General features: G+C 44.7%; 1 protein-coding gene across 1 annotated transcript in view; it reads left to right on the top strand.

The window, feature by feature from the left end:
* LOC122940565 (BRCA2 and CDKN1A interacting protein) overlaps positions 1-15,825 on the top strand; it is a 47,395-nt gene that overhangs the window by 25,551 nt on the left and 6,019 nt on the right. The window contains exons 3-5 of the mRNA XM_044297170.1: positions 10,415-10,495; positions 11,805-11,897; positions 13,334-13,521. Coding sequence (XP_044153105.1) covers positions 10,415-10,495; positions 11,805-11,897; positions 13,334-13,521 — 362 coding nt within the window. The remainder of the gene's footprint in view (positions 1-10,414; positions 10,496-11,804; positions 11,898-13,333; positions 13,522-15,825) is intronic.

Raw genomic sequence — 15,825 nt, 5'->3', positions numbered from 1 at the left:
CCTGTTAGTCTGCCATTTGTAGTGCCTGGTCAGTGGTTTTAGGCTCTAGATCAGACATGGTGACCTAGATCTGATGGATGGACAGATGTGGAGAAATTGGTTCACGACCAAATCTTTAAAGCTGGTTACAGACTGTCCTCTGAAGCACTGCCAGAAAATGGTCCTCAAGCTAACTATATTTTTAAATTAGTTCTGCTTTGAAGTCATCGTGATCTTTATTAGTCGCATGGAGGGTCATAAAAACACAGGCTTTGCCTTTTAACCCTAGAGTAAGATGCTGTGCCCACCGCTCATGGGCCTGATGATATTGTCTGCGCAAAACAAAACCCAAAACGAAACATGTTGAGGTCTATTGACATCGAGTAATTAAAGTACAAACACATGTAGTTGTGTAAGTAACCATAAAGGAGAAGGAAATTGTGAGACCTTTTTATTTTCCCATGTACGCTGCTGCACTGGAAACCTCTATGTACATGTCACTCCATCGGAGAGGATGGCTACCTGTGGTAAGTATCTACATTGTATAATGTATTAACACTGGCATATATCATTGTTTACCCTTATTTTATATAGGTTTTTCTTATTTTTGCCTTGCAGTTAATGTTTTTATTATTTTTGTGATTCAATGCAGGTGGAAGCTCATCCTGTACTATGGGATACCTCTGAAAGCGGGTACGGTGACCGCCAGTTAAAGGACGAAGCCTGGAATACCATCTGCCGAAATCTGCACCTGGACTGGGATGGTCTGCCAGAGAAGAGGCAGGAGATCATTGGCAAGTGTCCCATCTGTTAATTAAGTCCAAATGATATCTAAAACTGTATAGATTAGTTTTTATATGTTTTTATATTGTTTGTAGAATATGACATCAAGACCAAATGGCGCACTGTGCTCAACAGGTTCATACGGGAACTGGCATGGGAGCAACAGGCCACGTTCTCCGCTCAGTTAAAGCGCAAGCCCTACGTATACAGGAAGGAGATGATGTTCCTTACAACCAGTGGGGAGATCCTTCAGTAAGTATTACATATACTTAAGGGTCCATTCACACGTCCGTAGTGTATTGCGGATGCGCCCCTCCCCCATAGAACTGTCCTATTCTTTGGGACAAGAATAGCACATGTTCAATTTTTTGTTATGAGTCCGCACCTGATATTGCGGACGTGTGAAAGATGCCCTTCAGGGTCCAATCAGCAGATTTGTAGATAGAAATTGGCTGACCTATTGCATGGCAGCTGAAGGCATCTTGGGTACAAATCTGACAGATGCACTTTAAAGGGTTTGTCCAAGCAGGACACTCCTCCTTATAAAGCCTATAGAGTGAGATCTGCAATACCAAATGGTAAGGAGCATCACGTACTGCAGGGCTCGGACTGTCCATGTATTCATTCATTTCCCCTGCAGCAGCCAGCGTAGTGGAAATGTCTGGTTTGCAGCAACCTTCCCCAGCAAAATGAATTGTTTGCTGTGGGTCTTGGGATCTGAAAAGTGGTTGTGATGAGACGACCTCTTTTACATTTTACACAATTACTGCTACTGAATACTATAACCATCAGTTTGATATCATTCTTCACATTAGGGCTAACTTGGATGCTGACTCAGACTTTCCCTGAGGAAGAGCAGCAGAAGAAAGAGAAACGTTCGTCACAAACGAGAAAGGGGGGATCCAAACGTTCTGCTAAAGGAAAGAAGAATTCTTTGGTGATCTTGCCTCCGCGACCCCCTAGGATGAGGAAGAGACGTGTAGTCCGCAGCAGGGCCTTTATTTCCGAGCAGGTGGATGCAGGGCTTCTGACCCTTTTGCAAAAGAAAGCTTCTGAGGACGGTCTTAACAACTTTGGACGCGTAGTGGCCGCTCAAGTACGGCAGATTGCCACTTAACAGACGTGCTGACTTCATGGCGTTTGCCCTCAGCTCTGTGAAGTTTTTTCTCCCACCCTATAATCCCCCAGCAGTTGATACCTTGGTTTCTAGCCTCCGAGACGTGTGCACAGAGCAACCAAGCAGCTCATATTCAGATGATTCCTAGACCTTGTACTGTACAATTCATTTGGACAACCATGTCCCTGCTCCATCTTGGCTGTTATGTCGTCCCTCCCGTTTGTTTTTGTACTTGCCCCCCTCTAAGGGTATACTCGCATACAATAGATGTGTTGCCTAAGTTTCTATGATTGAAAATCTGTTACTTAGACTTGCAAACTACATTGAGATGAACAGGACAGTGTCAGAAGTTTCTGCCGCAAATTTGCCGCTTGTAAACACATCCTAATTCTGCACCCCACCCCTCATTTTCCACAGATTATCTGTCCTTTGTGGTGTTCTCTTAAAGTTGTGTCTGATTTCCAATACTGACGACAGACCCTCAGGGTATGTCATCGATTATAGGATCAGCAGATGAACTTTCCTGAGGGTAGGGCATCAATATTGGAATCCCCTTTTAGCAAATTCAGATACAGAGAATGCGTTGAGTAGGTGGGAGAGATTGGAGTTGTATTTAGGTCCATTTTTTATTTTTTTATGTAGCGGGTACATTTAGCATGGAGATAAAAAATATGTAAAAATGTTATTTATACTGTTTGTGTTTTGTTTTGTTTTTTAAGTAAAATTTTGGCAATTTTCGTGTGTTTGTCCTATTTTGTGTCTTACCCAACTCAATGATGCCTAAAGTTGGAGATTCAGATTCTGGCGGCAAATTGCTGTAGATCGAAAACCAAACTGCTTTAGATTGAAAACCGCATGTGGATATATCAATCTTATAAGATTGTCTTGAAATAAGAACCTGGAGCAAAACTACTTGGTGTATGTGCATACATGGTGAATTTGGTGTAAAAGATATGTTCATTGAGTCAAACCAAGGGATGGGAGGAGATGTGGATGGGGGGACGTGTTTAGGTTTGCTGAAGGTTGACTGCGTTCTGCGTGGCAGAAGATGACCACATGGACAAGAACAACCCAATCAAGAATGTCATTGATGACCATTGTGGAAACTATCCGATGCCAACACAAAGACAGGACTCTTGTGAGTCAAACGGGCAACGTGAACGTTGACTGCTGATGTGTCTTCTGTTCAGCTATTCACTGTAGAGGTTAATGACTCGCCAAATGAGGCATTTATTGCCCTGCCTACTACATGGGGCAGAGCGAGAGTCAACACTCGTTGCGTTCTGAATACAAATTTCACCACACAGGGACTTGTATCTAACTTGGACGTCGACCTTGGGTCATTTTAATCATAAGCTGTAATTTGACTTCCAAGAGAATTAATTCACACCTGCTTCATACAGGTGAAACTTGAAAAATTAGAATATTATGCAAAAGTTAATTTATTTCAGTAATGCAACTTAAAAGGTGAAACTAATATATGAGAGACTCATTCCATGCAAAGCGAGATATTTCAAGCCTTTGTTATAATTTGGATGATTATGGCTTATGAAAACTCCAAATTCACAATCTCCGAAAATTACATGAAATCAATAAAAAAGGATGTTAAATAGAAAAATGTGGGCCCCTTTTGCATCAATTACTGCCTCAATGCGGCGTGGCATGGATGCTATTGGCCTATGGCACTGCTGAGGTGTTATGGAAGACCAGGATGCTTCAATAGCAGCCTTCAGCTCTTCTGCATTGTTCGGTCTCCTGTCGCTCTCATCTTTCTTTTGGCAATGCCCCATAGATTCTCTATGGGGTTCAGGTCAGGCGGGTTTGCTGGCCAATCCAGCACAGTAATCCCATGGTCATTAAACCAGGTTTTGGCACAGTAGGCAGGGGCTAAGTCCTGCTGGAAAAAGAAGTCACTATCTCCATAAAGTTCATCTGCGGAAGGAAGTATGAAGTGCTCCAAGATCTCCTGCTAGATGACTGCGTTGACTCTGGACTTAATGAAGCACAGTGGACCAACACCAGCAGATGACATGGCTTCCCAAATCTACACAAACTGTGGAAACTTCACACTGGACTTCAAGCATCTTGCATTGTGCGCCTGTCCATTCTTCCTCCAGACTCTGGGTCCTTGGTTTCCAAATGAAATGCAAAAGTTGCTCTCATCAGAAAAGAGGACTTTGGACCACTGAGCAACAGACCAGTTAGTTTCTTTTCTTTAGCCCAGGTAAGACTCTTCTGACGTTTGTTGTTCAGGAGAGTCTTGACGAGGAATACTACATTTGAAGCCCATGTCCAGGATCCGTCTGTGTGTGGTGGCTCTTGATGCATTAACTCCAGCCTCAGTCCACTCCTTGTAAAAGTCCCCAACACAGCTGAATGGCCTTTTCCTGACAATCCTCTCCAGGCTGCGGTCATTCCTGCTGCTTGTGCACCTTTGTCTTCCACACTTGTCCCTTCCACATAACTTTCTATTAATGTGCTTTGATACAGCACTTTGAGATCATCCAACTTCTTTTGCAATAACCTTTTGAGGCTTTCCCTCCTTATGCAGGGTGTCAATGATGGTTTTTCTGCACAACTGTCAGGTCAGCAGTCTTTCCCATGATTGTCTGGTTCAGTAGGAATCCCAATGTAAAGGCTCAGGAACCCTCTGCAGGTGTTGTGGATTAATCGCCGCGCAACAATGATTTTGCTACTGAGAGAAAAACGTGTATTATACTAAAATGAGCACGCTGATTCCAAATATGAACTCTGAATTTGCCTGACACGTCTAGATTTTAACCCCTTAAGGACCCTGGGATTTTCAATTTTTGTGTTTAGTTTTTTCACTCCCTGCCTTCCCATAGTCCTAACTTATTTTTCCATTCATATAGCCTTATGAGGGCTCATTTTTTTTTTTTTATGGGACACGTACTATCTAAAGGAGCCATTTACAGTTGCATACCATGTAGTAGAAAGCGGGAAAAAAATTCCAACTGGGGTCGAATTGGGGAAAAAACGCAATTCTGATAAGTTTTTTTTTTTTTTTACACTATAAAATTGACCGGTTATCTTTATTCTCCAGGTCAGTACGGTTACGATACCACACTTGTATAATTTTTCTTGAATCCTAATACTGAAAAAAAAAATATAAAACCTTTTGAGGAATACATATTTATTTTTATTTTTTTATAACTATATTCTGACTCCTATAACCTTTTTTTTGTAGTTATGTGTACAGGGCTGTGTGAGGGCTCATTTTTTGCAGAACGATCTGTTCTTTTCAATGATACCAAAAAAAATTTATTGGGTAGTTGAAGTGACCAAAAATAGCAAATTGGCTGGCACTCCCGTTATGCCGTATGCCATTAATATTGTTATATTTTAATAGTACGGGCATTTCCGCACGTCCATGATGTTTACTTTATTTTTTATTGTTTAAGCATTTTTATTTTAAGGAAAGGGGGGTGATTTGAACTTTTTTTAAAGTCCCCTTGGGTGACAATAACTGGCAATCATTAGATTGCCTATTGTGTTCATTGATGTCGTCTATATATTGGCCTGTATTGGTATAGTCATCTAATAGGCACCGAAGCCTGCTTGATGATTCAGCCTATTAGATCAATGTAACAGGTTCCCCCATCTCAGCCGGGGAACGCTGTTACCGGAACGGAAGTGCGCGACTTCCGCTTACGGACTGCGCAGATGCAGTAGTCACATTTGACCATGGCATCTGAAAGGGAAAAATGCATACGATCAGCCTTATGGCTGATTGCATACATGTGCCGTGGGTCTCTGCTATTTAAAATAGCAGTAACCCGGTGGCTATGGCACCCACTGCACATGCGAGTGGGCACCATGTTTAGGGATTGGACTTCCGCCGTACATGTACAGCGGAGGCCCTTAAAGGGTTAAGTACATGCAAAGCAAAATTATTTAATGCTTTCCAAGTGCTTAATTCATTTAGGCATACTTATGCATAGCAAAATTTTGTGACTTGATACAACAATTCTGACCTCTGATTTGTAATCCGCACACTCTGTTTAGTATAGGACAAATGGTTTTTGCCCAGTAGCAGACGGATTATTATATATATTTTTATTTTTATTTTTTTATTTTTTTGTTGCGTGGTGTTGGTTGACCAGAGTGTGACTCTTTGAGCCTAGAATGTTGAACCTTTTTTTACAAAATTCTAATTTTCTGAGATTGACTTTTCCATAATCATCCAAATTATAACAAATAAAGGCTTTAAATATGTCGCTTTGCATGTAATGAGTCTATCTCATATATTAGTTTCACCTTTTAAGTTGCATTACTGAAATAAATGAACTTTTTTGCACAATATTCTAATTTTTTGAGTTTTGCGTGTACCTGTGATAGGCAATCTAGAACCAGTGCCACTAGTGAAGTGATGACACATAATGTTCAGTGGTTGCCTAGGTTCAAATTCAACCAAGGTCAACCTACAGTATACATGAAGTTTGTATGGTCGCCCCATACTTATGCAGGTTTATTCCCACCCTAAAAATGGTGGGTTAATTGATTGCCATCACTCAATCTCTGCAGCTGCAGGAATAATGCACTAATTCTGTCTCTGCATGCTTGACAGTGGTCTTCAATGGTGAATGTGCATCATACCTTGGTCACTGTGTCAATTATGATTGTATGCAACAACGGTGTCATCAGTAGTATGCCTGGTGTATGGCTTAGGTGGTGCTTGATCACCATTTCTGGTATTAATGCTTCCCTGTGGAATAGGTCAAGTAAGCATTCAAGTTTCATGATACCTTTCAGGCTACTTTCACACTAGCGTTCGGGGCTCCGCTTGTGAGTTCCGTTTGAAGGCTCTCACAAGCGGCCCCGAACGGATCCGTACAGCCCCAATGCATTCTGAGTGGACGCGGATCCGCTCAGAATGCATCAGTTTGGCACCGTTTGGCCTCCGCTCCGCTCAGCAGGCGGACACCTGAACGCTGCTTGCAGCGTTTTCGTGTCCGCCTGGCCGTGCGGAGCCAAACGGATCCGTCCAGACTTACAATGCAAGTCAATGGGGACGGATCCGTTTGACGTTGACACAATATGGTGCAATTTCAAACGGATCCGTCCCCCATTGACTTTCAATGCAAAGTCAGGAGTCCCCATCAGATCGGAGTTTTCTCCGATCCGATGGTATATTTTAACTTGAAGCGTCCCCATCACCATGGGAACGCCTATGTTAGAATATACCATCGGATTTGAGTTACATCGTAAACCTCAGATCCGACAGTATATTCTAACACAGAGGCGTTCCCATGGTGATGGGGACGCTTCATGTTAGAATATACTGAGAACTGTGTACATGACTGCCCCCTGCTGCCTGGCGGATGCTGCCAGGCAGCAGGGGGCAGACCCCCCCCCCCCCCCCCCCCCCCCCCTCCTCCTGTAATTAACTTATTGGTGGCCAGTGCGGGCCCCCCTCCCTCCCCACTGTCCCCAGTATTAAATATTACCAGTGCGGCGGCCTCCCTCCCCAGTATTAAATATGACCAGTGTGGCCTCCCCCTCCCTCCCCAGTATTAAATATTACCAGTGCGGCGGCCTCCCCCTCCCTCCCTCCCCAGTATTAAATATGACCAGTGCGGCCTCCCCCTCCCTCCCTCCCCAGTATTAAATATTACCAGTGCGGCCCCCTCCCTCTATATTTATTGGTGGCCGGGCCAGTGCGGATTCCAAGTATTGTGAGCAGTGCGGCCTCCCCTCTCCCCCCCTAATTAAAATCACCCCCCCCCCCCCCCCCCCCCCCATCATTGGTGGCAGCGGAGAGTACCGATCGGAGTCCCAGTTTAAATCGCTGGGGCTCCGATCGGTTACCATGGCAACCAAGACGCTATTGCAGTCTTGGCTGCCATGGTTACTTAGCAATAAATACAAGCATTATACTTACCTGAAGAGCTGCGATGTCTGACCGGCCGGGAGCTCCTCCTACTGGTAAGTGACAGGTCTGTGCTATAGGCAATGCGCCGCACAGACCTTTCACTTACCAGTAGGAGGAGCTCCCGGCCGGTCAGACAGCGCAGCTCTTCAGGTAAGTATAATGCTTGTATTTATTGCCAAGTAACCATGGCAGCCAAGACTGCAATAGCGTCTTGGTTGCCATGGTAACCGATCGGAGCCCCAGCGATTTAAACTGGGACTCCGATCGGTACTCTCCGCTGCCACCAATGATGGGGGGGGGGGGGGATTTTAATTAGGAGGGGAGAGGGGAGGCCGCACTGCTCACAATACTTGGAATCCGCACTGGCCCGGCCACCAATAAATATAGAGGGAGGGGGCCGCACTGGTCATATTTAATACTGGGGAGGGAGGGAGGGAGGGGGAGGCCGCACTGGTCATATTTAATACTGGGGAGGGAGGGGGGGCCGCACTGGCCACCAATAAGTTAAATACAGGAGGGGGGGGGGGGGGGGGTCTGCCCCCTGCTGCCTGGCAGCATCTGCCAGGCAACAGGGGGCAGTCGTGTACACAGTTCTCAGTATATTCTAACATGAAGCGTCCCCATCACCATGGGAACGCTTCTGTGTTTAGAATATACTGTCGGATCTGAGTTTTCCGAAGTGAAAAATCAGATCTGAAATAAACAGTTATGCAAACGGATCCGTTCTGAACGGATGCAAGCGTTTGCATTATAGGAGCGGATCCGTCTGTGCAGACACCAGACGGATCCGCTCCTAACGCAAGTGTGAAAGTAGCCTCAGTCTGCCAAGCTTCCACAGATCCTTACTGCGATGGCAATGATATTGTGTTATTTGAGACCACTGAAGTCAGTACTTCAACATTTGGCAAATTGTTATAATAAAAAGTTATCCAAAATATAGGATGCCAAACGGTTCCTCTCATGTTAGTGCCTTATCTTTGGAGCATGGCGAGATGCTGATTATCAAGAAATGCTCTCAAGAAATCCAATTATTTGTATAGAGAAGAGATGTCTTGGGCAAACACAGCACCAGACATCTTGAGTTGCTTCCAAGTGCAACCTCCTGCTTTACTTCCCTGCAAGCCTGAGCCCCATAAAGGTCAATGATCTCCGGAAAGGAGACTTTCTTCTCAACCCTCATGGCCATCGACTCTGCCCTTCGTCAAGGTTGAGAATAACTTTTTATGACCCTTGGAAACTAAAATATATATGGACTTTATTCATTAGGAGTGCTTTTTCTGACCGCAAATGGTGGTACCAGATCTTTTCATACATTTTACCAATAGTTGTATGTTCCTTGAGGTGGTTACCTGTATGACCTTGCCCTTGGACAATCCCCATTTTGGGTGCATGGTGCCTGCTCCTCTATGAATTTACATTTGTGAGCACCCATTTGATGTTACACATCTGATGGTGACCAAACCTATCTTTCCCTACAGCAACCATATTAGCAGTAAGGGACCAAAATTTTGTAATTAAGCAAGTAGAGGACAGGCCTAATGCTCCGGACCCAATCGATTCCCCATTTACAGGCTTATTTGGTAGAGGGAGAACCTGACACCCAAGACTTCTTGCTTGCAGCTCTAGATTAGACCGAGACACCTCATCACAGGCAGACCTATATCTAGATAACGCATGATAAACCATTCAAAATCATTGACCGTCACTGCTCAATCCTCCCCCTCCCTGCACAGTGACCTCTGCACAGGTCGCAGAGCATGCCCACAACACACTCCTATGAAGTCAGCGAGTCATCTCCAGACTAGAGGTTCTTATATCCATGTGGCTGCTGTAAAGCTCTAAAAGTTAGCAGCTCAGGCAATGTGGCTGTCCCTATAATCGGCAGTACAATGTAAAATAAAATAAAAAGTCTACGATCGGAAATAAAAAAATGATTTTTAAGAGAATTTTATCCGGTTTAGGTAAGAAAAATATATAGGTAATACTTTTCTCTTGTGCTTCCTCGGGTACAATGCACCGACCATTGAGTATTGTGTTCTCGCTTCGCTTGCTCTTCCCTGGCTTTGTATGCTGGGGGTAGTTGTATAAATGATGGATTCTCACAATCCATGTTGACCGAGCTATTGAGGATCGGAAGCCTAAGTTGGCTGGTCCCTGGTGAGCCTTTAATAGTAGTAGAGCACTTAGGCCTATTTACAGTCTCTGCTGCCCCAGCCTTTTGGAAACCCCACAAAGGAACAGGACTTCCTGACAGATGAGAACACTAATCCCTATATATCCCATACAAAAAAGCCCTTGAGATGGGTTTGTTCTGTTTTAAAGAGCATCTGTGCTTTTAGAGTAGAGAAGGAAATGGACTACCTGAAAAAAAAAAAAAGGACCCTCTATAGGGCCGTACCCACCGTGATCGTCACAATATGGGTGTATTAATGTCTAAGCAAACCTTGTCAGATACAGCATGGAGATCTGAGTGAAGCTGAAGGGCCACAACAATCCTTGGTGGGTGACCTAAGAGAAGAGATGCCCATAAATTCTAGCCTCTGCCCTGTATGACGAACGCCCATAGGAGAATGAATGTGAAGGAATAAACTATTAGATATGTCCTATAATAACCATATGCAATCTTCCATCTAATGTTCTAGCTGTTCCTGAAAGCCCATGTGAACACCAAGGAGTTGGCAGATCTCCTGATTCAGCAGAACCACATTGGCAGCGTCATTAAGGTAACCTGCATTTATTTTATTTTTTTGTTTAAAGGGAGTTGGACCATGAGCAACTGCTGAGGGCACTAGATGGGGACTGGAGAGAGCAGGACAAGCAGACTTGTTGCAGAGATTTTACCCTCACGAGTAGTGTGACCGAACATTTATTCTGCTCCTGCAAGTGGCGCTTCACTGTGAACCCCCAACTGCATTAAGCCATGCACACAGCTACGTAGCATCCAACCAGGAGACCGTGACAGCAGCCACTCACAGTGGGGAGGCACAGTGATGTTCCACCTCCTTCACTCCACTCCTGTTCAGACGCCCATTCCCCACCACGATCAGCTGTTTGAGGAGGCTGCAGCCGCCCTCACGGCGTACCGAGGACAGCGCCGTACATTGGATAGTGGCTGTGCTTGGTATTGCAGCTTGGTCATCAATATCAGATCGGTTGGGATCAGACTTCTGGCACCTCTGCTGATCAGCTGTTCTCTTCACTGTTTACCTGCATCGCATCGGTGATCCGGCGTAATTGCAGCTCCTCCAGGCCGTGCACTTAGAACGGTAAGGAGCAGTTGTAGCTCCACTCCATCTCATTTAAGTGAATGGGAAGGCGGAGCTGTAATTGCACCCGATCGCCTCTGCGGTGGTGAACAGCTGATTGGCGGGGGTGCCTGGAGGATTGCTTGCAGACTCCTCCTGGATGCTGTATTTTGTACAGATTTTCCATTCTTGTTTTTTTCCATTGTTATAAAATGCTGCTTTCCAAATTTTACTTGTTGCTTTTGGAAACAGCTGTCGGACATGTTGGCTGTAACCGTGGAATTGTCTTATGTTCTCTGGTGAGAAAAACAAACAGATTTCATGAATTTAGCTTTAGATCTGAATGGAGAAGAAGATAATGCGTAAGAAAAATAACGCAGAATAAAGTATTTACAAACATTTTTCCCTATTAGGGATGAGCGAATCGATTTAGTTTTATTAGCAGGAGTCCTTCGCCTGTGAGGGGCTGCCCCCAGATTTGAAGAAGCGCCCACCTGCCGTATGATTGACAGGGGCTGACATCTCGCCCCGCAGCTACAATCTGGGCCTTGCTCCACTACCGGGTGAGACGTCTGTCCCCGTCAGTCAACAGGCAGGTGGGCTTTTGGGGACAGCCCCCCACTCCTGGAGAGATCCTGCTAATGAGAAAAATTGATTCATTGGAATTGATTCACTCATCCCTATTCCTCATGTTACGTGCAGTAGATAAGTGTGGAAGGGATGAACGTGTCTCCTTGGAATCAATCTTGAGTCTCAGGGTTTTTTTTGTTTGTTTTTTGTTTTAAAGCAATCTGAAGCTTCGGAAGAGTGTGATGAAGATGAGGGGGAGGAGGACCACGTTTTCGGCTTCATTAGCCTTCTGAACTTAACAGAGCGAAAGGTTATCTATCTATTTGTCTGTCTATTTATTTATCGCAGCCTAAGGATAAAACAACAAAAATAAGAGGTGTAAGCCCCAGGGAGCTTGACTCAAGAACTCAATCATATAGAAAAATACTAAAATAGTCAGTGCTCTCCAAAAAAATAATAATAATCTTGTATTCACCGATGTGGTTGCAACGTTTCAGCTCTAATGTTAATAGTTTTTTAATAGTGGCTGCCGACCGTCACTTACCTGCAGTAATAACTGACTAAAGGTAACAGTAGTCTATACTTTATCTGTCTGTCTAATCTCAGATATAAATGAGTTATAAATATCTGTCCCATTTATATCCATCTCATATGTCTGTTTCTATTTTCTGCTTCTGTAGTTTCTCATTTATATCTGATAAGGTCCTTATACACGGCTTGATTGACAGGCAATTATCAGGATTGAATGGTTTGTTCCCGCTAATTGCCTATCATTAAGCAGAGGCGAGAGCTGTATTTACATGCAGCAAGCATCCCCTCTGAATGGAGATGAGCAATTACTATTGTGATCGCTCGTCCCCATGGAGATTCATTGTCTCTGGGCAGCAGATTGCTATTTACATGGGACCATCCGCTGCCAGCTAATGATGATATGTGCCGCATGAAAGATGTGGGCATCGGGTGATTATCAGGAAAGAGCATTCACACACACACACACGCTCCTCTCTGAGAAGTGCACTTGGTTCTTGGCTTGTGTGAAAGCCCTTTTACTTTCCTTGCTGCCTCAAAGGTGAATTCTGATATTCTTAAAAACTTTACAGTAGAGGCTAAATTAGTCATAAATGCTTACTAGACACATTTGATCTGCTGCAGAACCTCATTTTGAAGTGTAAAGGGAGAAATTCAACACTAAAACATTCTCCTCTTTTTCATAAAGGAGGTCTGCAGCAGCTGTGATGCCAATGACGAGGCTCTGCAGCAGTTGCGGTGCATATGACTAGGTTCTGCGGCAGCTGTGGTGCCTATGTCAATGTGCGGCAGCAGCTGCGGTGCGTATGACGGGGTTTGGCTGCGGTGCATATGACGAGGTTCTGCAGCAGCTGTGGTGCCTATGTCAATGTTCGGCAGCAGCTGTGGTGTGTATGACGGGGTTTGGCAGCAGCTGCGGTGCGCACTAGGGTGTTGTGTTCAGTAGTGTTGAAAGCACCATTGCAATGCACTGTATTACGTAATCTCAGCCTGAACAGTTGTGACTGAATTGAAGTAAGATCCAACAGAACTATGAATGCCGCTCTGGATGTGAGTGAAGGTTATATCATATCTGTGCCGTCATGTGATAAACTTTTATATAAGAGGTAAAGATAAAATCGCTGCTCTCCTGGCATGGGCTAGATTGCATCTGAGCCCCAATCTAACGAATACTGTGCGGGGGGAAAAAAAATATTATTATTTTTTGTTTGTTTTTAGGATACCCCGTGTGCGGAGCAAATTGGAGAATTGCTTTTGAGCCGTTGCGAAAAGAGCTGCGACCAGAGCGTCGTCGAACAGTTAGATAAGATATTAAATGACAACAGCAAGCCGGTGGGGCTGCTCCTGAGCGAGCGCTTCATTAACGTCCCCGCGCAGATCGCTCTGCCCATGTACCAGCAGCTGCAGTACGTCTCATTTTCTCCTCTCCTTTGAACATTTAACATTTTTTTTTGTCTTCCATTTTTCCCCTCAGTTGGCATCAAAGATGTTATTTAAATGTAAATGTCTGCACTGAATTTCTGTCGGTGCCACAATGAAGTTGATGTGATAAGTGGCGACAAGATGTGTTTTGTGCGTGATTCAGAAGGAACAGTAGTAATTCATTTTTATTTTATTGACCCGCTGCACAATATATACATGCAGATATTTTATACATTTTAGTTTTACGTGATTATTTTCAGTTGTTACATTGATTTTCGAATAATTGTTTTTCACATTTATTTTTTTTCATTATTTTTCACTTGATTTACATTTTTATTTAAACTTTTGACAATTTTATTTTTACACTTTATCAACCTTAAAGGGGTTGGCCGCTGTGGCAAAGCAGCAGCGAGCAGGAAGAGAGACGGCACGTGTGCACTGCGTACGCCTTCCCTTCATACTGCTGAACGGGTGTCGGACCCCCGCAGGTCTGATATCGATGACCTATCCTGAAGATAGGTAATCGATATTAAAAGCCCGGACAATCCCTTTTGATATTTTATTTTTTGGAGACACTTTTTCACAACCTTTACTGGCTGTGACTGAAACACTTGCATGGTTGGCAGCCACCATCTTTCAGACCAGATCAATGCCTGATTATCAAATATTCTGGGTTATCAGGGATGGGGCTATGTTCACACATGGCAGGTTATTTTTTGCAGAAATTTCATTAATCTAAAGAGGGCTTGTAGAGTTCCATGTATGTGCTGCAGAAACCATTACATTCAGATGCATGGAGCACGTTTTCCAGTCAGAAAGTTTGCGTGAATAAAAGGCCGGTCTTGTCTGTTGACTTGTCTTACAGTATCTGATTTCTCAGCAGAATTCTGAATACAGCTCTGAATGTGACTGCAATCAGAGCCTTAACAACAGGGGATAAACCTAACCTCCACTGTCGGAATCGGGCAGAAAATACTGCAGATATCACAGGGGTTTCATCTCGGCTGGAGAGGGCAAGGCTAAGCAAGGGGGCTGGGGCTTAAAGGGGATTTTCCGGGAGTAAAATAGTGATGACCTTTTCTCAGAGAAGTAGGGGGCCAACTGCTGGCTGTTTGAAGAGGCCGCGGTGCTCCGATGAGTGCTGCGGCCTCTCCCTGGCCCAGTGACTTCACGTTCATTGGTCACATGGTCTATATGCAGCTCAGTCCCGTTCAAGTTAATGGGCTTGGGCTGCAATACCCAGCACAACCACTATACAACATATGGCACTGTGCTTAGTTGTGAAGTGACCACCGCTGATCGGCAGGGGTGATGGAACCCACCCCCTATCAGGTACTGATGACCTATCCTGAAGATAGACCATCAATACTGTACTCCCAGAAAACCCTTTTAACAATCTTTGTGTCCTGCTGCTGCCGGTTGTCTTAGGCCTCATGCACACGACCGTTGTTTTATTCCGTGTCCGTTGTGCCGTTTTTTCGTGATTTTCTGCGGACCCTTTGACTTTCAATGGGTCCGTTGAAAACTCTGCTAACGCACCGTTTGCCATCCGCGTCCGTGGTTCCAGTCCGTCAAAAAAATATAACCTGTCCTATTATTTTTGCGGACCCATTCAAGTCAATGGGACCCCTAAAAAACGCGGAGGCACACAAGATTGTCGTCCACGTCAGTTTTTTTCCTATCATTTGCATGGCAAACCTGTTAGACTTTTTTTTTACTTTCCTTTGTCTGGTGGTCCTCCAAAAATCAAGGAAGACACACGAAAAAAAAGACGGAAACTGATCAAAGAACCCCATTTTGCGGAACGGAACACAACAACGGTCGTGTGCATGAGGCCTTAAAGAGGACCTTTCACTACTCTACAAACGAAAAACTAACTATACCTGTGGGCAGAGCGGCGCCCAGGGGTCCCCCTGCACTTACTAGTAAGTCTGGGCGCCGCTCCGTTCGCCCGGTATAGGCTCCGGTGTCTGCGCTCCCTCTGACTGTTTTCTTGTAGGAGGCGTGTCCCTTGCTGCACTGCTGGCCAATCGCAGCGCACAGCTCATAGCCTGGCTATACCCGGCGAGCCTATACCGGGCGAACGGAGCGGCGCCCAGACTTACTAGTAAGTGCAGGGGGACCCCTGGGCGCCGCTCTGCCCACAGGTATAGTTAGTTTTTCGTTTGTAGAGTAGTGAAAGGTCCTCTTTAAGCCAGGCAATGGATAGAGAGGACGGAGCTGACTGATCTCCTAGGGTACAGAACGCTTTCTTTAAATAGATTTTATTTGTATATGAGATAAAATAT

This window comes from Bufo gargarizans, chromosome 6, assembly GCF_014858855.1.
Source record: "Bufo gargarizans isolate SCDJY-AF-19 chromosome 6, ASM1485885v1, whole genome shotgun sequence".
NCBI classification, from domain to species: Eukaryota; Metazoa; Chordata; class Amphibia; order Anura; family Bufonidae; genus Bufo; species Bufo gargarizans.
The sequence above is the reverse complement of the archived record's forward strand: the minus strand, read 5'-3'. Positions and strand labels throughout refer to the sequence as shown.